We start from the raw sequence: 22,658 nt of genomic DNA on the forward strand, positions 1-22,658 counted from the left end.
TTATTCTACAATTCATTGCTACATTAAATAATACAAGATAGATTGTACCGCCAAAAATTGAGGTAGCAATTAAATTTTAATTCTTCATTGTCAGAGGGCGTTAGAATCGTCTTCAGCGCAAATCGTTCAGTCTTATTTACAATTTTGATGTGTTTTAATTGAGAAAGTTTGCGGAACGCGAAAAGGATATAGATGCTTATGAAATGATTGATTATGGAACACATATTGTTTAAGGCAACTGTTACTAACAGTAACAGCATCCTTAAAGGAAGTAAATGTACAGAGCTCTCAGGGATTGAAAATTTTTATACATGTTTATAATTTTTCGATTTATATATCAATATAATGTTGTTAAAAATGCGAGCCGTGTACTATTTTATAGTTTCGAAGATAGCCATTTTGGCGGGTGACGTGTTTGCATGCCGTGTATTGACAGCCATAACATAAATGATCGACGTTGCATGTAATATGGCGATAATTGCTTTTCCGATGTAGAAGAAGTAAAGAACATGGTAATTCGTGGCTGAGTTAGGAAAAGATTGATAGAATTTTTCACAATGGTGAGAAACATCGATGAATTTGAGATTGGTGGAAAGTAAACAGAAGAAAGGCCGCGTATAATTTTCAGCCATGGTGGGGGGGGCAATGCACCATGGGAACAATTTGCGACAGGCGCATGCGTAGATCAGTTTACAGTTGGAGCTTGGAAGAAAATGGCGTCAGCTAAGTTTCTGGAGGAAGCTCTGAGCACGGACGTCGATGAATCTGCAGTGAACGCGATAGTGGGCTCCCTTGAAACACAACTGGTAACATCTACGCCAGCTGTATCTGGTCACCAAGTAAGTTCTGCATCAGTCAGCCAGCAGAATCATCAGGTGAACAGCGGTATTTCCAACGGGGGCACCATCACCGCGGTACAACCACAGAAACATGGGGTTTCAAACGGTGGCGGTGCTACTACAGTAAATAGTCTGATGAATCAAGAAGTCACGAAGTCTATTACCACGAGTACTCTTCTCCCTGTAAACGTGGTTACCTCAAACACAGTGGCGCCACAGGTTACTACACAACAGCAGCAACAGCAGCAACAGCATACACAGTCAGCAGTCCCCCCTGCTGCTTATATCAATCAAGCTACTACAAACCAAGTGACCAGCAATCAAACGACAAATATACCAAGCCTTACCAAAACACATGAACCTGTCAAAATAATTTATCCTACTGTTGGTCAAGTAATTGCAACCACAGGGGTAGCTAATGCAAATAACAAACTTTCTTTTCCTGCACAAACTGTTGGACAATTGGCCAATGGTACTTTGGGAATAACTTCACCGGCAGTGTTACAGACAGCATCAAATGTTTCTAATGTTGGTTCTGTCAGTGAAACAGGCAGTCAAACAGTTGCTAGTGTAAATAAGCCGTCAGGTGCAGCTTTGGTGATAAAGACTAGTGTAGCACAAAGTGGCATGGTTTCTGTTCCAATGTCTGTTCCTGTTTCTGTGGCTGGCACAGTCAGCACAGCACTACAGGGTAAAGCTGGAGTTACATCTACGATAGTACCCAGCAATGTGCAAATTCTTAATGTTAATGCAATGCGACCTGCCACACCGGTGACAGGACAACAAGCAGGCAAGCAAGTTGCATCTAGAGTAGTGATTGGTCCACACATGCTTGGAACAAGACCTGGAGGTCCAGGGGTAAGATATTTGTAGTTTATAAACCAATTTTGATTTTATTATTTTATTATCAAGAATAATCTGTGATATTGTATTGAAAAATATTCCTTTATAAATTTTGGCTTCTATTATGTGTGCGTTAATGTCCTTACTGTTTTAATTGTTTTAAAATAAAAAAAAATTTTTTTTAGATAACATTGCAAACATTACATGGTCTTCAACCTGGAACTCAGGGTCATATACTATTAAAAACAGAAACTGGACAGTTTCAATTACTAAGGGTAGGGCCAGCTCCAACAGCAGGTACACCTGGTGGTACTACAGTTACACCAAATAGTATAGCAGGAAATGCAGTGGTTGCTGCACCATCTCCGGGCACTACCTATCGCTTAGCCTCAGTGCCGGCTGTAAGTAGGCTGAACACACAGTTCACTGGCCCACCACTCGCCACGTTAAGAAAATCTATTCAGGTGACGCACTCTTATACCTCTTACAAGACTCGATGTAGTGCAGTAGTAGATTTTTAGTTTGTGCCATTAGTTGGAATGGTGTTATTGGTAAGGCTATGTATTATGTTTATATTCTTTCATTCTATCTTTGTGTTATTTCAATCATATGAAGTTTTCTTTAAAATATAATTAGGTGTACAAATATCACTTTGATATATGCAAAGAAAGAATTTATATCTACATATTATATTATTTATTTAAGGATTTATAAAAATATCCAATTGTCATAAAACAGAAGTTTTATGTAGTATACAGAAAGTTTTATTTTTGTATTGGCTTATTTGCTGGGATGCCTCTTTATTGTAGACAGACTTTCTACATTTTTTAAATATGCAATTATTTTATTAAATTCAATGCTATTATCATTCGTATAGATATTGCATGTTATATTGGTTAAGGGTATCATAGAGTAACTCATTTTTGAAATTTTGGAAAGTAAAGACATTTATATATTTATTGCAATTATTTATAATAGAACAATGACACTTTCTTCATATTTATATAAATTTTTTTATTTTCATTGAAATGAAATTCATATTTACACAACTTTAGAAATTATTTCCAAATCATAATAATTTATATTCAAGGTAATTTAAAAATTATTAGTTGAAAAAGATAAATATGAAGTTAACATTCTTGATTCTTCATGTATTAATTTTCTGTTAGAATTTCATATATAAAAAATTATATTTTATTAAGTTGATGCATTTATTAGTTCCTTATAAAATATTTCTTCTACAAACATGTACAGTACTTATGTATGTAAAATAAAATCAAGTATATTATGTACAGCTTAATAAAAAGCAATTAAAGTATAATATAGTAAAAGAAATTACGAGTCTGTACAAGGTACAAGTGCGTCTTTAATACATAATACCATTAAACTTATTGTATCAAATCACAATATATGTATCTATTGACATCTGATTTCTTAAAATAATAAAAATAATGGAGAAAATCATAAAAATGTAGATTTTGTGTTTGAAGAATCAGAAGTTCAGCATGCATATAGAGGACATATGTAGATTATAATTGTAGAAATAGAAAAAGGAAAATGTGATGCTACGAACATTTTTATAAACTTAAATATAAAAGCATGTTCTATATATAAAATTATTATTCATATCATAAATTTGCTGTTTATATTTTATTTTTAGCAATGCTGCAAAATGCTTCTAAATACTTTTGAATGACATTGCAGTTTTGTAATTCATATAGAATTTTACAGAATTTACAAATTCATAAATATCATTTAAAGAAAAGTGTATATATTTATTAATTTTTTAAACGTAGAATTATCAAATAAAAGTTTATTTTCTTTGTTTAATTTTAAATATAGAAAATCTTATGGTATCTGTTTATTTGTACAGACTGTGGCTGCAACTATTACAACAGCAACTACAACTCCATCAACAGTAACTGCTGCTGCTTCAAGTACTCCTACTCCACCTGTTACTACTGTTCAAACAGTTCAGACATCTACACCAGTATGTATTACATGCAATTACTAAAAAGAAATGTGTATATTAGTTGTTAAATGTATCCAATAATTTTGCTTATAGTGTATTAAGTTGGTTACGCTGTCTTTTTTTAATTATAGCGTCCAACTACAGATAATACCAAAGAAAAGTGCCGTAAATTTTTAGCAAACTTGTTAGAGTTGTCTAGTCGAGAACCTAAAGCGGTGGAGCGAAATGTTCGGACTTTAATACAAGAGTTAATTGATACTAAAGTTGAACCTGAAGAGTTCTGTGATAGGCTTGAACGATTATTAAATGCATCACCACAACCATGTCTGATTGGATTTCTCAAGAAAAGTTTGCCACTTTTACGTCAATCTCTTGTTACAAAAGAATTGGTCATAGAGGGAATAAAACCCCCTCCAGCCAATGTTGTTTTTCCCGTAACATCTACCACTCCTGTAGTAACACAGGTAAAGTCTCGTATAAATTTACAAACAGTTCGTAGAAATTGTTCATGAATAGTGTGTACAGATTATAAACACATAGTTTACATATAATGTTATCTTGTGTCTACATTTATATGTGTATATCAGTGCTGTATAAGTACTACTTGCGAATAAAGTGGATTCTTCCCATTCTCGTATATTGCCTTCTGCTTTTAGACTCAAATAAGAAAAGAAGAAAATCATATGTCAGACTTGTTGATATCTTTCTAAACTTTCTTCCTTTTATAGCGATAACGCGTGAAGACGAATAAAAAATCGCGTAAGATTCCTTCATGGACAGCACTGATCTATGTTGATATTTCAGAGTTTTAAGTTGTATCACTGAGAGAGATTGTTGTTGAGATTTGTACAAGACATGTATTTTGCAGTTTCTGAAAAAAAAAGGTGATAAAAGATGATCTTTAACATCCAAAGTCTTTTTATGGCAGGTTATTTATAAATTAAACTTGGAAAGTAGTTTTATGTTTAAAAATTTTGTTCAAATGTAAAAAAGAGATATTAAAATTTTATCAGACAAAATTAAACTGAAAAGTAGAAGAAACCAAAGAGTATAATTAGTATAATCTCAAAAATAATTTTCTGATGTATCTATCAATAGATTAGTGTATTATTATGTACAGTATATTGATGAATTTGTTATTGAAAGTAATTGATAGCAATTCTCAATTTGGTTATACTATTTGCTTAATATTAATGTATTTTATAATATAATGTAGCAGAATCAGCTTAGACCAACTGTTGCTGTGACAGCTGCAACAATTCCTGTAACTGCAGTTACTCCAACTACACAAGTAAGAGTAATGGCTCCACTACCTGCAGCTACAACTACAGTCCCACGACCTGCTCAGCCAGTTCAACAAAGGCTGGTAAGATATAAGAAGAGGTTTAATTTTGTTACATTAGAATATATTATTTGAATTGTAAATATATTGCTGTATATATAAGCTATGTAATTTAATTTCCATAATAGAGACAAATTAATGCTCTGATTCTTGGTTGTTAATGATTGGTGTACTACTTGCTTACGATTATCCATTTTTATAAAATATCTTTTTATTTGTTGTCTTTTTTTTAGACTTATGTAAATGACTAGTTGGATATCATTACACATTTAGAGGACGACGAAAAAATAGATTCTAAAATAAATATATATTCAAAACTATATTATATAAATATAAACCATATATATATATTCAAAACAAGCAATATATAAAAATTATATTTTCATGTATTTGTATCCAAATGTCGTCCGCTGTCTGTGTAGGTACGATCCGAAAAATTCAACTGGCCATTTATATGTTAAAATTAGATTAGATTCCTCAATATTAGATTGAAGTAAATTATAAAGTACTTATTGTTTTAGATACGACCTGTCACAACAGCAGTTCGTAGTCCTGCACCATATACTGTGAAATCAACGGCGGCGATAACTGGGATACGACCTACTGTGCCTACAATTCAAAAACCACCTATTACAACTGTTGTTAAAACAGTTCCAACCATAACGCAAGGCAAAACAGTCAACACAGCCACTACTGTTAATAAAGCCATAGTGCCTTCTTTTGTTCCAAAGCCAGTTACTAAAGAAAAAGAAAAAAAGACATTTTCGTCTGCAGGATACACGTAAGCAACGATTTTTTGTTGTTTGTCATATTGTTTTGTAATGTTTATTCATTATATATATACGCTTATTTTGGTTAAATAGGGGAGATGACGATATCAATGATGTCGCAGCTATGGGTGGTGTTAATCTCGCCGAAGAATCGCAAAGGATTCTTGGTTCTACAGAATTTGTTGGAACACAAATCAGATCCTGTAAAGATGAAGTATTCTTACAAATGACACCATTACAGCAAAGAATAAAACAAATCGGTAGTTACCTCTGTCAATTGTTCGATGTGAATACGTAACATAGTATATATAACATATGTGACATAGATATGATATAAACTTATTCTTTAGTTTCCAGTTATGGATTAGAAGAACCTAATCAAGAAGTTGCGGCGTTAATATCTCATGCTGTACAAGAAAGGTTAAAAAATTTAGTAGAAAAATTAGCAGTGGTAGCAGAACATAGAGCCGATTTGATAAAGGTGAAGTTCACAGATTATAATAAATTGAATGAGGATTCAATTTTATATCATAATTGTTAATCAAATCGAGTATTTCTAGCATAAATAATGTATAATGGTTACAGGTGGACCCACGTTACGAAGTAACACAGGATGTTAGGGCACAATTAAAATTTTTAGAAGATTTGGATAAAGTGGAACGTAGAAGACATGAAGAACAAGAAAGAGAAATACTTTTACGTGCGGCAAAAAGTCGCGCAAAAACTGAGGATCCAGAACAAGCCAAGTTAAAGGCAAAAGCTAAAGAGGTACTTTCACAAATATATAAATTTAGAAAAAAATATAGCTTAAGAAGAATTAATTAGCATCTGAAATTTCATATAGATGCAACGTGCAGAAATGGAGGAATTAAGGCAAAGGGAAGCAAACTTGACAGCTTTGAGAGCAATCGGTCCACGTAAGAAGCCTAGACTTGACATAGGGGTGTCTGTTAATAGTCCTGGCAGTAATTCTGGATTGAACGCTTCAGCGACTGGGATTAACAGACAAATGCCAATGAAACCACGTTTAAAGAAAGTGAATTTCAGAGACTTATTGTTCCTTCTTGAACAAGAAAAAGAAACGTGTAGGAGCACAATGCTCTATAAATCATACTTGAAGTGATGTTCTATAAAGGGCAGGAACTTAAGTGACCCGCCCGATATCTGGCGCTCTATCTACATGGTCTTGTGTGAGCTGGCCTCAATGGACCTTGACGAATCATGTGACATTAGTGTGCGTTGCATTGTACAGTGTTTCATAAGTTACATACAATGAAATTCATTACGAATCACGTCGGGATTCCATATACATCCAAGATAAGATTATTTCTACCGTGTCGATAGGCTTCCCTATTTGTAAATGACTGAAGATTTTTTAAATGTAATATAATAGATTGTTCTTTATTTTTCAACACAAAATTGCATCATTGGAAAGAGCAATGTGTATAAGCACATGCCTGATGATCAGTCTTGGATAGTCTCTTTATGGAAAGGATGTTGTGTGGCCATATATAAGTATTGTTATATGGTGAATGTATGCCGAATGAATGTGTGTATATTGTCATTTATGTATATGCCTACTATATTGTAACACTTGACCTATACTTTTGGACACTGTAGCGACAGTATAAAGAGTGCGTGTTTTGTTAACATAATAAATCGTATTTTTGCAATCTGTAATGTAATAACATACTGTGAGCACACTGTCCAAAAAGTATGGAATAATTTGTACAATACCTTACGTATAAAGTACTAAATAGTGATAATTTCAATGTTGGTACAACAGAATATAGCTACTCTCCACAATAAGATGGAATTGTTATCAGTATATTATGTTGTAATCTACATTTTCAGTGTTTATAAAAGAATTAGCTGTTACGTTTTTTATTAAAGAAATATTTACAAAAGTAAGAATTACGGATATTTCTTCGATTGATGTTAATTTAATCATTTATATTTCCTCTTCGGAATTAGTACAGTTTTTGCTAATCTTCAGAGAAAAATATGCTTTATATAATCGATTGAAAAAAAAGCGTGTACCTGATTTATAATGTAAAAGAATTTGCTGCAGATGTACGTGTGCCTATTATCGAACAGAATATTTAGAAAGATATCAATCTTTCCTAACTTGCTCATCACATGAGCGTCTTACACTACACGTGTCCGAAATAGATTCTTGTGCAACATTAAAAAAAGATAAAAAAAGGAAATCATTGTATATGTCTCATATGCAGAACCATCAATACATACATGTATGCATATACGCATGTATCATTTATTACGTACAGATTTGATTTTTAGTATAATATCAGTTTAGATTTTCCATGGTAACCTTCGTTATAAAAAGGTTTTTAATCTTGAATGATTCATGTTCATTTTTGCAGATTTACGTACGGAACATAGATAGTGAATTCCTGTCTTAAATATAAACATAAATACTATACACTGATGCCGATACCGGAAATCATCGATTTTTATAAGCTGTAATATAAATTTGATATAAGTTTGTTGAGGCAATAATAGAAGTTTTTCTATTGTACTGCTGTAGTTTGGAGTTACAGAATGATACAATACGAGGTATACTATTTATTTTTTTTTAGCAAATCGCGTAAGATGGTTATTTCAGATTATCCGAGTACAAACAGGAATTATAATAAAAAGAAGAAGTCTAAAGTATTCTGATAATCTGGATTAACTGTAATTGCTCGATGATTTTCGTGCTTCCACATTTTTTGGAATGCACGATAACACTTCCTGATAGGCATTCGAAAAGAAAGAAAAGTAAAATATATTGCAAAGGCACGTACACCTGTGAGTCTTCTAGTGTAAATAACGGGAGAATAAAAGCGAGTCTAACGTAACATTTCAGTTACAATTACGTGAAACGTTATGCTTCAACGGTTCAATATCGATTTAAAATATAATACGCGCACAAGACTGATGAATTGCGTAAAAGATGTTAAGTTAAACTGAACTATTAACTTTGACTATCCATAGCGCTTATTAATTATGAGGTGGATCAGTACAAAAGAGGAAAGAAAAAGAAAAGAGGAAAAAATTATTTAAAGCGTAATGGGTGCAAGGATATATGATTGCAATATTGATCTCAGCTACATAATTCTATTTGTTATTGCGTGCACCAAGAAATGATTGCCTTTTTATATATAAATATATATAATAGCAATTGATATAAGTTTTTCATTGCGAGAGCGAGCGAGCGAGCGAGAGAGAGAGAGCTTATAATTAAAAAGAAAAGAAAAAAAAACAAAACAGATCGTTGAAGCAACATTATTCGAGTAATAACATGTAAATAATTCGTTTTTTAGTAGCTATATACTTTTATCGGAAAAGGCGCACATACAATTACTTGTACCATACTTTTTGCCGCGCACTTCACAGTGTAAGAAATTTTTACTTAGCTGCGTGTTCCTCTTTAGAATGATTGCATCATTTTTTACGAGCTCGATGAAAAAAAACGCAAATTTCCGAAGTTAGTTATATTATAATGTTCTCCTAACTGCCACTAGGTGGAATTATTAACATAAATATATAAATAGAGGAATGTAAAGAAACAAAAAAAAAATACTAAAGGTACATAGCAGTTTTGGTACAGTATGATATTTTTACAAATTGTAATTGGATAAATCGTAATCGAGAGATAATAAAACACAAGAATAAGTTTCACCAAAGAATAGCCCGAATTTTTTATTCTTAGGCTTCTAATTGTTTTTTTTGTCATGTAAAAAAGGAAAATGATCTTTATGCGGGGTACGTTGAGTTTTTTCGAAAAGGAATAAAATTCTGTTCTTCCTTGTTATAGTTCGGCTTGTAAGTATAGCTTCCGTGAAATTATAAGTTCATAAAGTTTCGGGCTGTTAATGTATTTACAACATTAAACGATTAAGATACTGGAAGTATAATCGAGTAAATATCATTTTTATTGTACCATTTTTGTTTTAATATATTCATTTGTATTTATGATACATTTTTTTGATGGATGTATTTATGTAGTAAATGTTTTTTTTAAGTTCAATTAAACAATCCATTAGCAAAATTTCAGTAACCATTGAATGACTTATGTAAGATTTTTATCTTTGTTCGTGAAATAAAACACATGTGGCAGAAAGTCAATTATGTAATATAAGCGTGTTAAAAGTTATCAGATTGTGATTATGTATCGCTGGGCTATCATCTCTGGCAATGTTCTGTACAAGATTCCATTTAAAGAAATTGCCAAATGGTCGACCATTTGCACATTTGCTTCGTGTCTTTGATGTTGTCGCGACCATAATTTCTTCTTCGTAACTATATATATATATGTACTTTAATTATCGTCGTTATTTAAGTACATAAAATTTACGCTAATCATACAACAAGATATTAGATAGTAAAAGAATACCCTTACAGGAAGTAAATGAGTAAAATGTAAAAAAAAAACAGAAGAAAATATACCGAAGTAGCTTGGGATGACAGATTAAAAACATATCACGATTTCATGGAATTGCGGTTATCGTGGTTAGCGGAGGATTGATATCGTGAAAAATATCGCTCGTTCAGCCTTCATGCAGACAATGGGTAGCGTTGCGTCCCGGCGTATTCTCGAATTTCAAGCCCGTCTTCCATGTTGACGCCAAAGGCTACTTCGCCTCGTGTCGTGTATTGAAGGACCTGGGACTGAGGCGGCCCCGAGGCGATCCAGAAATGGAATATAATCAAGCCGTTGCTCGACAGAGACGGAGAACGTTGGGGTGGGTGGTAAAATGTGCAATAGGTAGCATGAAGAGGAGAGGTGAGAGAGAGAGAGAGAGAGAGAGGAAGAACAGAAGAAAGGTGGACAATCGAGGGACAGAGAAAAAGGAGTGGTAGTTACAAAGATATAGAAGAAACTGAGGAAAGGGATGAAAAAAAGTGGAGTTTTGGGGAAAAAGGGGAACAGGATTATAGAAAGGACAAAAGAGGAACGTAGAAAAATGAAGGGGAAAATACAGAGCAGAGAAAAGGGGAGGAGTTGTAGAAAAAAGAGGGGATTGTAAAGAAAATGACGGAAACAATAAGGTAGGATAGATGAAAAGATAAAGGAAGGAGGAAAACAGAACTGCGAACAGAAAGAGATAGGATGAGAGAGAGTTGGGTGAGAGGGTCGAAGCAGAGCGTTGGGCTCTCTACTCGGCAGGTTCGAGGGATGACAGCCCGCGGCCTGTACTACCCCCAGGCATCGCGGATATTGAGTTCACGGTAACCATGGAAACGGGGCCTGAGGCAATGACGTTTGTACGCTTTATCCCTTATTCCCGCGGTTACGTGATCAACGCTGTTCCGAGCTCTTTTGCTCTCTCTTGCTTCTCCACCTCCGTTTCTTCTTCCTCTTGTTCTTTCTCCATGCGCTGCCCCCTTTTTCTCTTTGTCTAGCGCTACGAGGGATCTATTGTTAGGTGGATTTATAAATCTGGTTATTACCATTGTCTCTGTCCTTCGCTAGTTATCAGGGAAGGTTTTCTTTTAGATCGTTGGGAAGCTGGGTGGTTTGCAAAATGATATGGCCAGTCACCGTGTCTAAAACGAATAATAACGCGAACCGGCGACGCAATAATTTTTTACTGCCATCTTCTTTTTTTGTTTTTTATTGTCCGCGGCGTTCAAAAGTCATCGCATCGATTGAAAGTCATCAGAGCGAAAGGTCAGCGCGTGGGACGCTCGAGTTGCTCACAATCAGGTGGAAAAGTCGAAAGCAGATATCGCGTAACCAGTTTAGAGCCTATCGAATTTTTATACCGGAGCGTTACGAAAACTGAATTGTCCGACTAATGGTTTTATTCCGCTTGGTTTCTCCGTCAGATTTTATTTTTCCTCTCGAGAACTGACCGAACCCAGCGGTCCTCCTCGCCGCTTTTACAATTTTTCTCTCTCGTATCGCGAGGATATACCTCTCAAATAAGCAGACATTTAAATAACATCCAGTAATCGTAATCGCTCGTAATCGTTTCGTTAGTGAATTTTAAAATTTAATGCATCGATTGGTGAAAGGGACGGTGACTCGGGTGATGAGTTATTCGCGACCCGCGCGAAATAAAGCACCATCGTTTCCACGGTTTCAAGTAATAAACATTTTATTAAATCAATCGAAACGATAGTTATCGTAGCAAGTGTCTTATCGAAGATTAGAAACTATTCTCCTTCTTTCAACGCGTTAATAACCGGGACAGTCGGTGAAGCGGATCAGAACTCGCGAGACTTTAGCGAAGCTTCGAATTAAAAGAAACGATACAAAGAACTTTCTTTCTTTTCTTTTTTCCTTTTGTTAATTTTATTCGTTCGTTTCTCTCGTGGTAGAAGGTCGCTTCTGTCTAATTTATTTAATTAGAAACACAGCTTGAGTCGATGAGATCAACGCGAATTATTTCGTTGTCGAATGTTCCGCATCTAGATGTCGGCAGTTTTTATATATATATATATATTTATATATCGATATAGATACACGTTTGTTCGCGGTATTTACATTAATTAATATGGCATTTAAATACATATAGGTACACCTTATTAAATAAGAGCAAAGTAAGAAGCGGCACACCCGACGTACTTATATGCATAAGTGGGTCACGAGCGTGCGTGATGATACCGTTCGACGATATACAACCGCGAAGATTATATTTCTTAGCCCGATTTTCTTAAAGAATTGAAACGATTTTAACGGTAATTCTTATAATTATAAATTACACGCCGCACCAGTCGTAATTTCATTAACGTTATGCAGAGTCGAACATCTGTAACGTAAAGACGCGTAGTAACTCAAGGCACTCGATTCATTAAACGTTCGGAATTATCGAATAAAATTCAATGTAAATGAACTTCGATTTTATTCCAAATGATTTCCAAGAATACAACGGCTGTTCTTGTTTGACTTCCCTCGCGTAATTAAATTAAATTTAAACATCGATTTCATCAATTCGATACAAAAGTGTAAATACTCGTTACATTTGTCATTCATTATCGTAACTGTAGTTGGAAATCTGGACAAAAATCGAAACCTTCTATCAAGAATATACATACCCTGCAAAACCTAATTATACATATATAATTGTCTCTTTCTACCCAGGTAATAGATTTTTCAATGCTATGAACCACAGTAGTGGTTTATATAATTAAACATCTATCAACGAAAGGAATCCCCGAAACTCGATATATATCACAGAATACAAGAATCGCAAAAGGAAATGAAATTTACGATTACATGGCTGCCTATCCAATTGTCAGAGTCAAGATCGGTCGATTTAACTCATTAAGGACTAAGTAATAATAGTTTATCATAACATTACAAATACTTACATTTCTTTAAATTTTATAAAATCGTAGAATCTAAACGCAAAATCTGGTGGTGAAAAAAGTAACATACTAAGCGAATTCGATAAATGTTGCGTTAACTCAACGTTGGTCCTTAATAAGGATAAAAGAATGAATTAAAATTCGTCGATCTAAAGAACATGGGGAACCACTATATTACAAGAAAGTACAAACTGTTCCATCACCGACGGTCATCGTATTCCCTCGAACGAAGAATCAACGTACAGTTACGATATCTTATCTTCGCGCAACATCTCGGACACGAAGGTGCTCCGTCCGCCAGAACAATCGGATCATCATCGTTCGTGACGCAGTCTTGAAGAGTTCTCCTGGACAGTTTCACTCGGGATCGTGGTCGCGTTGAAGGCAACGAACCGTCCTCGAGCTAGTCTTCCGCTGATGAGCGGTGTTCCGTCAAGTGTTGATAGCCTGTCGAACGAATAGGTACTCCGAGAATTGTTGTCCTTCCACGCCGCCACCATTGCTAGCTACCACGCGGAATCCCGCGTTCAAAAGCCTGGTGATGGCTTGCACGGAGTTCAGTTTGCAGTAACCATTCAATGGGAACCTGATAACGTGACGAGCGTCCTGTTGGTGCCAAGCAACGCCAGATCGAGCGTCGATTACCGCCTGGGTCGTTTCCGGAAACACCTCGTCCAGTAACGCGCGACCGCCAGACAGCATAACTCGTTCCCCCAGATCTGGGCTGACGTGAAGGGCCACGCACTCGAAGTTACAATTCCCTTCGTTGGCGCGGATTTTGTCAGAGTCTCGGTTACACGGTAGCGTTGTGCATCCTGTGCCACGGTTGCCTAGTTGATTGGTTGGCGGTGGACTCGGGGACGAAGAAGACATCGTGGTGGTCGTCGTGGAACCGTTTTTTATACGCTCCTTTTTCATTTGCTCCAGCTGCCTGCACATAGCTGGAAAAACAATGTAGAGATGAGTTCATTCGGAATTTGGAAGATAAGTGGATAGATATTTAAAGTGATGTGTCGTGAATATGATTTATTATTTTGGCAGATTGTCTTTTAACTCTTTTTGTTCGGCTACAGACAATTTTATCAATTACTGCTAGTCAGACTGCAGATATTTATGCGAATTCAGATTTTTACGAATATAATTGAAAAATGGGATACAGATAAAGAATCTTTTTCATCTATTAGATGTAATAATAGGTAATATGTTATATATTTTTGCGTATTGCATTTTCAAATTTCCCATAAATACATAAAAAATCCCCAGTCTATCAATAATAGAAACACGTTTCATCTGATTTTCGAAGAAGAAATAATGTAATAAAGATCAAGACCAGTTTTACCAGAAACAAACACGCTCGTTATTTAACTACTTGATATAATACGTTAAGGTACAATGTTGAATGTGGTAGGATTGGGAAAGAATCTTCGGAAAAGATATTGTCTCCTTTCTCTTTACCTCGGTACCGAATTCTCGAATATTGATTAATATATTACTGCGCTTCTGTTTACCTTTTTTTCGATCGCACACACTGGAGACAAGGAGACGTGATCGTGATCGAACGATACCGTGAGCCGTTGGGATTTCACGAGTCCCGTGTGCTTTCGCCGTGGCTCTCGTTCATCAAGATATTACCCGTTTTAATGCATTATAATGCGATCTTTTAACGCTGCTGGTATTAGCGGTTAATGGCAGGAAAAATGATCTGAGAAGAGATTCTGCCATGCAGATAACATGATTTATCGTTGGTGAACCATGATCTCTTGTTCCCCTTTTCTCCTTCTTACAGAAGCCAAAGGAAGTTGTCCGTCCAAACCGCAAAGATTTTTATACGAGATTAAGTAATACCGGCTCTTTCGTCAATTTGAATACTTTCTTCTTGTTCGTATTTAACGGTACGCCTCTCCGTTGAGTAATTGAGCGTTGAAAGGACCGTTTGAAAAGAATTAATCGCATGGAAATTAAAGGACTACGTATCAGAGGACTACGACGATCAAAGATAAGACGAGAGAGTTTCTCTTACGCGCAATATCGAAGTATCGTGCTTCTTCTAAAAGCAGATCCAGATCGGCGAAATTGTCTGGTATTAGTAGACGGGAGTTTCTCATGAAATTTAGGATATGTCTGAACATGCCGCCATCCCTGTCGATGAAGTAATGTTGCTTCAGGGAGTCCAGTACGATGGGGATGCTGCCGTTGAATAATTTTGCTAGTCTTGACTCGGGATACCTGAAAGATACACGTTAGAAGAATATTTATTCTGCTTTTAAAGTATCTTTCCTCGATAATTTACGGTTAAAGTGCTTAAGATAACTTTTCCTTATATTAACTCTTTAAGCGATGAATATTCTGAGTATAAATGTCTTCTACAGATGACATAAGATGTATTATGTGTCATAACTAATGATTATTGCTGCAAGAACGTTTCACAAATACTTTGTTATTTATGTAAAAGGGTGTGAAACAGATGGAATGTATCTTTTTTATTTCAAGCATATCAATGATCTATAACAGTGAGATTTTGCCGAATACATACATTACCGATCAAAAATTTACAGTCATTCGTCCAATTGTATATATCTAGACACATATCGTATTTCATGCTAATTTGTATTGTTAATTCAGAATTAATATCTGTCCAACTGTATCTAGGCGTACCGAACCACACGCTAGAATTAATAATATGAACATCAGTAATAGCACTTTCCTTTACTTCAATAGATTTTTCACTAAAGAATTTTTTAAAGGAAGAAAATTCGCAATTGACATTATTCTAAAAGCTATTCTTGGATTCTACAGAGCACGGGATGCATTGACGCCTTTAACCATTATATGTATCCGTCCATAATTTATTAATCTAATGATACTTCATTAAAAAGTTTGCACATTCGATATTTTATTCCATCCTGTAACTTAACTCTTTGGGGTACAGAATTTTAATACAAAAAAAGACTCTAATTGCACAGACATTTTATTTAAAATTACGACCACTCTGAATGAGTTATGAACACGTACCGGCTGAATTAATACATGTTCTTTCCTGTACACCTATTAAACGAGTGTTATTCATATCTGTGACAAAACGAAATCAGTTAACCGCTGTAAACCGCTGTGCTTTGAATTATCTTAATATTTCAAAGTGGGATGAAAAACATCCCACTGTGCATGTACGTCATAAGTACTGGAAAAAGATAGGCTACTTTTTATCCTACTATGGTCCAAAGAATTGAAAGGTAAATGTAAAGAGATAAATTCGTTCGACACCCACGTGAGTGGTCTGGATTCGAAAATCTGTTTGCTAAGTTGCCATGTTCCTTAATTTCTCGAATAAAACGATGTCGTTTGTAAGCTTGTTACACGCTTACGGTATTTTGTTTTGTTCGTTTTTAAATCTCGCTGATCGACTGACTCGATAAATCCTCGAGCAATTTTACCGAAGGGGGTACGCTGCTGTTCGTACTCGGCGACATATAAATTATACTTTCGCATTGAAGAGGTCTCGTCGAGGCGAGGCAGGTGCCGATATTCCGGTCACCTGCCAAAATCGCTCCGAGTTATGTCGGTAGCGTTGCGACCAAGAGAGCCGCAGCTGTTCCGGGCTAACAATTTTTTTAACCGAGTCACCTCCCTTGGTTCGCTTTAATTGACGATCACCGACGCAGCCGGATCGATTAACGTCACCTCGTAAATGCATATTTTGTCATTTATGCGGCTCGAATGTGCCGCTAACTAAAGGGTATCGGCGCGTTCGGTTATTATTTTATTGGATTAATGAAAACCTAATGGAAATTTTTGAAAGAAACGGCTCATCGGTTATGTGAATGAAAAGCGGTGGTTTCAGTAAAAAAACTACGTCGAAATTGTCATTGTCGAGTCGGTCGTAAACTCAGATGCAACAGCGAGGCGTCTCTTTAATTCTGAAACACGATTCTGGGTACATCTTCCGCCATAACATTTACCATAAGCTTTGACCCGAATATCTGTATATCGATAAACGGCCAACAGCTGCAACATTCTGCCAGAATTTGCATATTACGAGTACTACGAAAATTTGTTCGATTGTTAAAAGAAAGTCCAATATCGATGAGAATCGATAAAATTTACTCGAATCATCCGATCGACGCAATGAAGTCACAAAATAAAGCGAAGATACGATCGAAATTGGCGCGACTATTAAAATATTTTTCAGGGGGTTGCTTATTACGCGCGCGATTTCGATCGCTTAATCCCGTGGCAACCGGATCGATTATCAGCATCGCTCGGCTTCGAGTTTCATCTCTTTATTGCGGCTACTCTGCCGGAGGTGAACAGACGTACAACCGCTATCATTTTCGTGAAAGCTGCTGGAACGAATGCCTTCTGGATCGGCCAGGATGGAGAAAGGTCGGACGCGGGATGAATCGGGATAACGGGATAACGTGGCTGGGTACGAACGGTTCGTTAAAGGAAAATAAAACACGAACAAGGAAGAGAGATTAAGGAAATGAGTTCTGGTGATCTAGAGGCGTGACGATAACAGGAACACGCCAATGTATGTATATCGAAGAGGCATACGGATGCGGATGCGGATGCGGATGCGATAGCTGCGGTCCAACCGTGCCACCTTTTGCGACTCAGATTTAGAAAGTGCCTGGTGACATTTTCCAACGCGTTGCATCGAGTGTCTGGGAATTTTATCTCAGTCAAATGATATAATAGTCAACTCGTATATTTTACAGCTGCGATGTATCGTTCATGAGAAAGTTTGTTGTTAGATTATTCGTGTTAATTGGCATGGTAACATTTTGTTTTCTTAGTAACTCGATTAAATTTGTTCGCAAAGTGAACGGTAATTTTTATGTGAGGAAATTTAAAGTACAGTCAATTCATATATATAACAGTACAATAGTACGTAGGTATATAAATAACGCGGCTAACTAAAAAGAGGCAGCTACTGTTCGATTTGAAAAAATAAAAGTCATCTTGAAAGTTGAAAGATACATCCACCTAGAAGAAACTGCTGTTCATCGTAAGTTCTCTCATTCGAAACAGATTGATCGTGGACTTATTCATTTATTGAAGAAACTCACTCGAAGAGATGACTTGATCGTTTACGAAACTTTGTAAATTTATTACCTACTTTCAGAAAACTTGCATTTGTGAACCAGACAACTTGTTCAAGATCGAGAAATTACCATTAGAATAGACTTGTCGTGTTCCTCTCGCGTGCTCTTCAAATATATCTAATAATTAATTTCACAGTTTCTCGTGGAAGTCAATCAAATTAATCGAAGACAATTCGCGCTAATTAATCAAAGACAACAAACCTTCATCCATGCGTTATGAAGAAGCCGGTCAATTTTAAATAACCCTGTGATCCCCAGCTTTCTCAACTTTCGAATTTGTTTCAACCCCCACGCGTGATCGTGTCATCCAGTATCGAGAGAGGCATCGATGCGCTTTTCAATAGCAGAGGCGGTACGTTCTGCGTGCGCGGCCGAAGGTCGTCGTAATTTAGCATATAATAGACGAGTGCCCTGGAAAAAGGACGAGAGAGGGACACAGGAGGAAGAAGAGCGCGCTAAAGACGAAGGCCGCCGGGAGAACGAGCACGTTGAGCGAGATGAAAGAAAGAGAGGAGAAAGGTGGAAAGAGAGAGAGAGAGAGAGAGAGAGAGAGAGAGAGAGAGAGAGATAGAAAGGGAACAAGAGCTGGAGAGCTCGGTTCTTCGTGTACCTCGATGGTGCGTTATGGCACAACGAGGGGGAAATACCGACGTAGGTATCCGGTGCCCCCTCAGGCCGGTTCCCATACCTTCCACGGCGATAACATATAATAACGACGGCCTGGTGGAGGCCCGTGGGCGATCTGACTTCAGCGGGGAAGAGAGAAAGAGAAAATACCGCGGGGTAGGTACGACGATAGCGTCGTATAGACGTGTATACGGGCCGAGAGACGATCCTCCGTCTCTTTTACTCTGCCTTGCTCTGTCTCGTTCTTCTCGACGGTACCGCGAAAGTCGAGACCGAAGGATGAGAAGGTTGCTCGCCCGAGAAAATGAAAATTCTGTGAATCCTGGGTCGGAAATTCTCCGTTTCAAAAAGAAGAACATTATCGAATATTAGTTGCTCGTTGCCGCGCCATGAGTTTTATAGCGAACGTCTATCTTTCGTCAAAGAGGTAGAACCGAATGCAGCGTTTTTTTTGCGTTCCGACTGCTGGTCGTAAACAGGTTGTAACGTAAGGGAGGGTATGTACTAGAAATTCTGCTATGGCAGAATTGTTGCTTTTAGATTATTTCTTTAGAAACTGTAAGGTGTCACACTTAGGTCTTTCGAGTTTGGCGCGATTTCTGTGTATTTTAAATATGTAACAAACTCTGTAAAAGTTCACTGAAATATTTTCGAGTATGCCGTTTAAGGATATATAAGGTTCGGATGGTCGAGAAAGTTAAAGGACATCCTTATTTTCGATGAAGTTTTACGATATACGTAGTGATCAAAATCAGTACTCTATCGGGGTTACGAGAGACAGCAGCGTCTGTCGTTATCACGATCCAAGGTAAAATCCAATTATGATTCAAACTTCTACTAAATTTCGATTTGATGGAAAACAAAGATTCTTCTGTGCATCGTACAATATAAAACACACGATCGTTTCATAGACGACCACTCCGTTTCCTTATTAAAACGTACAATGGACGATGCTGACGTAGCGAAAAGGAGGCCAGGCTGGAAGATGAACAAGATGACGAAGAAGAGAAGAAGAAACGAAGGTGAAGCTGATGGTGGTGGATAGGAGAGGCGAGGTTGGTGTTGAGAGGTGAAAAAAGCGAGAAAGTACGGACGAGGAACAAAAGGGGAAAGAAGGGCAGGATGTATGTGCCAGAAGGCCAAGAGCGCGTTGTTCGTGGGGATCCTGGCTTGGAAAGGGTGGGTGTGCGGGGGAGGAAACGGTACCAGGGGCGGAGGACGAGCGCCGTGATTACCTGGGGCGATTTCTTGGGCCCACCGACCGGCCGAGGTCCGATCCCGGGTCAGATCCGCTCGCTATGGGAAAACGCTAAACGATCGGCTCACATCACTCAGATTCCTGCTCTGCTTTTGGTATACACACACAACTATAATCTTCTTATGTGCGTGTGTGCGACGTAAACAACCGTGACTGACTTTATACCAGCGTGATTATGTAGATGCGTGAATACGCTGCTCAAATCGTGGCCCCTGAAGCTGTCTTGATCTACCTTTTCTTGATTACTTTCGCTGTGATACTCTGCTTGCGTCTGCGTGAATGTTTGGATAGCTGGAGCTACCGCTTTTGGCGTTTGTTTGATATTTTATGGTAAATTGCGAAGGAAAAAGGGATCTAATTCTAGGGGTTTGTAGTTGTTAGCTAAAATGACAGATATTTAAAGGATATTTAATCAACGTAAATCGCAAAAACAACTCATTCGATGTAAAATCTGTCTCCATAAGTGAGTAGTACTACTACTACTATTACTATTACTGCTACTATGTATGATTAAGTATTTTTCGTTGCTCTCGATGAATACTGCAAGCTTCAAATCTTTTTTACAACAAATGTTAAGTATCTGACTTTATAACAAGTTTGGAGCGTAAAATATTTGTAAATAAAATAACAAAATCTATTAGTGTCCAAAATCTCAAGCGAACCAACGATCCGAAGATTCTACAATCTCTTTATTACAACTTTCTTCATCTAATCAAAGTTTAAAGCCTTCTACATACCTCTCTTTTTTAATTCTTTTTCTGTACTATCTATAAACGTTCTTTGTAATACTAGCACGTGATTCGCAAACTCTGCTTTTGTCGACAATCGTTTCTCATTCCTCTCTTTCGTAAATATATTTGTTTTTTTTTTGTATCCGCTCCACGAACGAGAATTCACTTTTCTTTTGTTACAATCAATGGCTTATAAACTTGTTTTACATTCTTTGTTCCAGCGTGGAAAGTTAACAATAAGAGTCACTCGAGCTTGGTAATACTACACGGTTACAAGCTGGTACCAGAGGTGCATAAAATATATGCCGTCGTTCGGTGCATGCGAACGACAATGGACTCAGGAGTTCACATGTGTATGTGTGCATGAACGAAACGTCTCGACCAATACAGGATCGCTTTGTCAGAGTTGGGCAAATTGCACGTGCTGGACTGAAGGGCGAGGAAACGAGGACTAGCTGGATCTCTATGGGATAGCCCGAGGGCCTTGCTAAGTCTTCAACAGGACTCTCCGGCCCGGCAGGATGATGGACGATGTTTTAGGGATTACGTGATACCGGAAGCGCAAACTAATGATCGGCGGTTACGTAATTTCTGAAAATATCTGACGGAAAATCATGCTGGCCCCTCGGATTAGTTTTAGAATAGAACGACTTGAATACGTGGTTAATACGATGACGTCGTTGAGTTCTGTTCAGAGTGGATAAATCCTTTGACTTTATGCTGCAATTGATGTTTCATCGTTGAAGAATAAATAAAATTTCCAAGTTTACAAGGCTTTCTATACGTACGTGACTGGATCGCTTTTATAAGAACAGCGTAGAAAAAATGAATATGATAAAATAAAAAACGGATATACAAGTAGTTTTTTGGTTGCGAACTTGTTGTATTCAACGGAGGGAATGTTTAATTCTGCAGAATAATTCATTGAATTTATAAATTGATCGAACGACTATTCAAATGCATTTTAACAGATACATTCTTTAATTTCAATGAATAGTTAAAAATACATGTATCCAGGAGACCTCAACGACTCCGGAAACTCTGAATATCCTAAAGAAGCGAAAGATGCTAGAGTGTGAAGATTTCTGAGACTCTAGAAATAATTGGAACGATCAACCAATTGAGAATGGGAGACCAATGACCTATAATAGATTTGGGAGGTTCCATAGTCACGAAAGATTCTGAATACCTGGAAGATTGTAGGAATTCTAGAAATCCTAAATCCTCCGTGGACCTTGACACTTCTACGGACTCTGAAGGTTCAGAAAATCATGTGACTTCAAAAATCCTGAATCGTAGAGATCACTAGTGGAGGATCCTAAAGAGGAGGATCCTAGAGGATTCCTCTAGAATCCAACAGGCGTCACAACGTCTTCGTATCATTTCCATCAATTGATTTCTATCTCGATTCCGAATATTCTCCATACTAGAAATTTATCTGAAATTTTTTATGGAAATATGAGATTTTCCATTTTCAATTAAACGCTTCATAAATAAACAGTCGATAGAAGATAAGAGCAATTCCATAGATTTAGTCTCTAATAACTCAATGCTATTCATTATAAATTTCTGAAGGTATTATCGTACATTCAAGAATTCCTAAATTGTTTCCGTAGACATTAAACATAGTATTATGATTAATATAAAGCTTCATTTGATATTTATGATGCCATCAAGAGGAGTAACTTTCTGTTGCAATATCCGACTATAATATGGAATTGTGTGTACATATAATCATTTTTTCCGTCTGTTTCAGTAAAGCTTGATTTAGGAACCATATTCAACGAGGCGAGGGTTTGCGAGTGGTTATCCCGTAACTTGCTCATGGTCGTAATCTTATCTATCCATCATCGC

At 36.8% G+C, this 22,658-nt stretch overlaps 2 protein-coding genes across 9 annotated transcripts in view; one reads left to right on the top strand and one right to left on the bottom strand.

The window, feature by feature from the left end:
• The first annotated feature begins 207 nt into the window (after positions 1-207).
• LOC117153334 (TBP-associated factor 4) lies at positions 208-10,249 on the top strand. 4 transcript variants are annotated; one of them, XM_033327292.2, is made up of 10 exons: positions 208-1,697; positions 1,868-2,146; positions 3,556-3,672; positions 3,786-4,118; positions 4,874-5,020; positions 5,518-5,777; positions 5,860-6,026; positions 6,117-6,247; positions 6,352-6,534; positions 6,611-10,249. In XM_033327292.2, the coding sequence occupies exons 1-10, from the start codon at positions 714-716 to the stop codon at positions 6,887-6,889; spliced, it is 2,880 nt and encodes a 959-aa protein (XP_033183183.2). In that variant the 5' UTR covers positions 208-713; the 3' UTR covers positions 6,890-10,249. The 4 variants fall into 4 exon arrangements, with proteins under 4 accessions (XP_033183183.2, XP_076475888.1, XP_033183182.2 ...); XM_033327291.2 differs by having other exon boundaries at positions 209-1,697; positions 4,871-5,020; XM_033327293.2 differs by having other exon boundaries at positions 211-1,697; positions 1,868-2,083; positions 4,871-5,020.
• The window catches only part of twz (BTB/POZ domain-containing protein twz), a 42,974-nt gene continuing 29,140 nt past the window's right edge, over positions 8,825-22,658 (bottom strand). For all 5 annotated transcript variants that reach the window (XM_033327294.2, XM_033327297.2, XM_076619796.1 and 2 more), the window contains exons 4-5: positions 15,107-15,312; positions 8,825-14,027 (exon numbers count right to left, since the gene is read on the bottom strand). In XM_033327294.2, coding sequence (XP_033183185.1) covers positions 13,519-14,027; positions 15,107-15,312 — 715 coding nt within the window. In that variant the 3' untranslated portion in view covers positions 8,825-13,518. The remainder of the gene's footprint in view (positions 14,028-15,106; positions 15,313-22,658) is intronic.

The sequence above is a fragment of the Bombus vancouverensis genome, chromosome 1 (assembly GCF_051014615.1).
Source record: "Bombus vancouverensis nearcticus chromosome 1, iyBomVanc1_principal, whole genome shotgun sequence".
Lineage (NCBI taxonomy): Eukaryota > Metazoa > Arthropoda > Insecta > Hymenoptera > Apidae > Bombus > Bombus vancouverensis.

Bases quoted from the DNA above. Each gene is read 5' to 3' on its own strand.
- LOC117153334 (XM_033327291.2), top strand. From the start codon at position 714: ATGGCGTCAGCTAAGTTTCTGGAGGAAGCTCTGAGCACGGACGTCGAT. The intron at 4,119-4,870 runs GTAAAGTCTCGT...AATATAATGTAG, and splicing joins CCACTCCTGTAGTAACACAG to CAGAATCAGCTTAGACCAAC. The intron at 6,535-6,610 runs GTACTTTCACAA...AATTTCATATAG, and splicing joins TAAAGGCAAAAGCTAAAGAG to ATGCAACGTGCAGAAATGGA.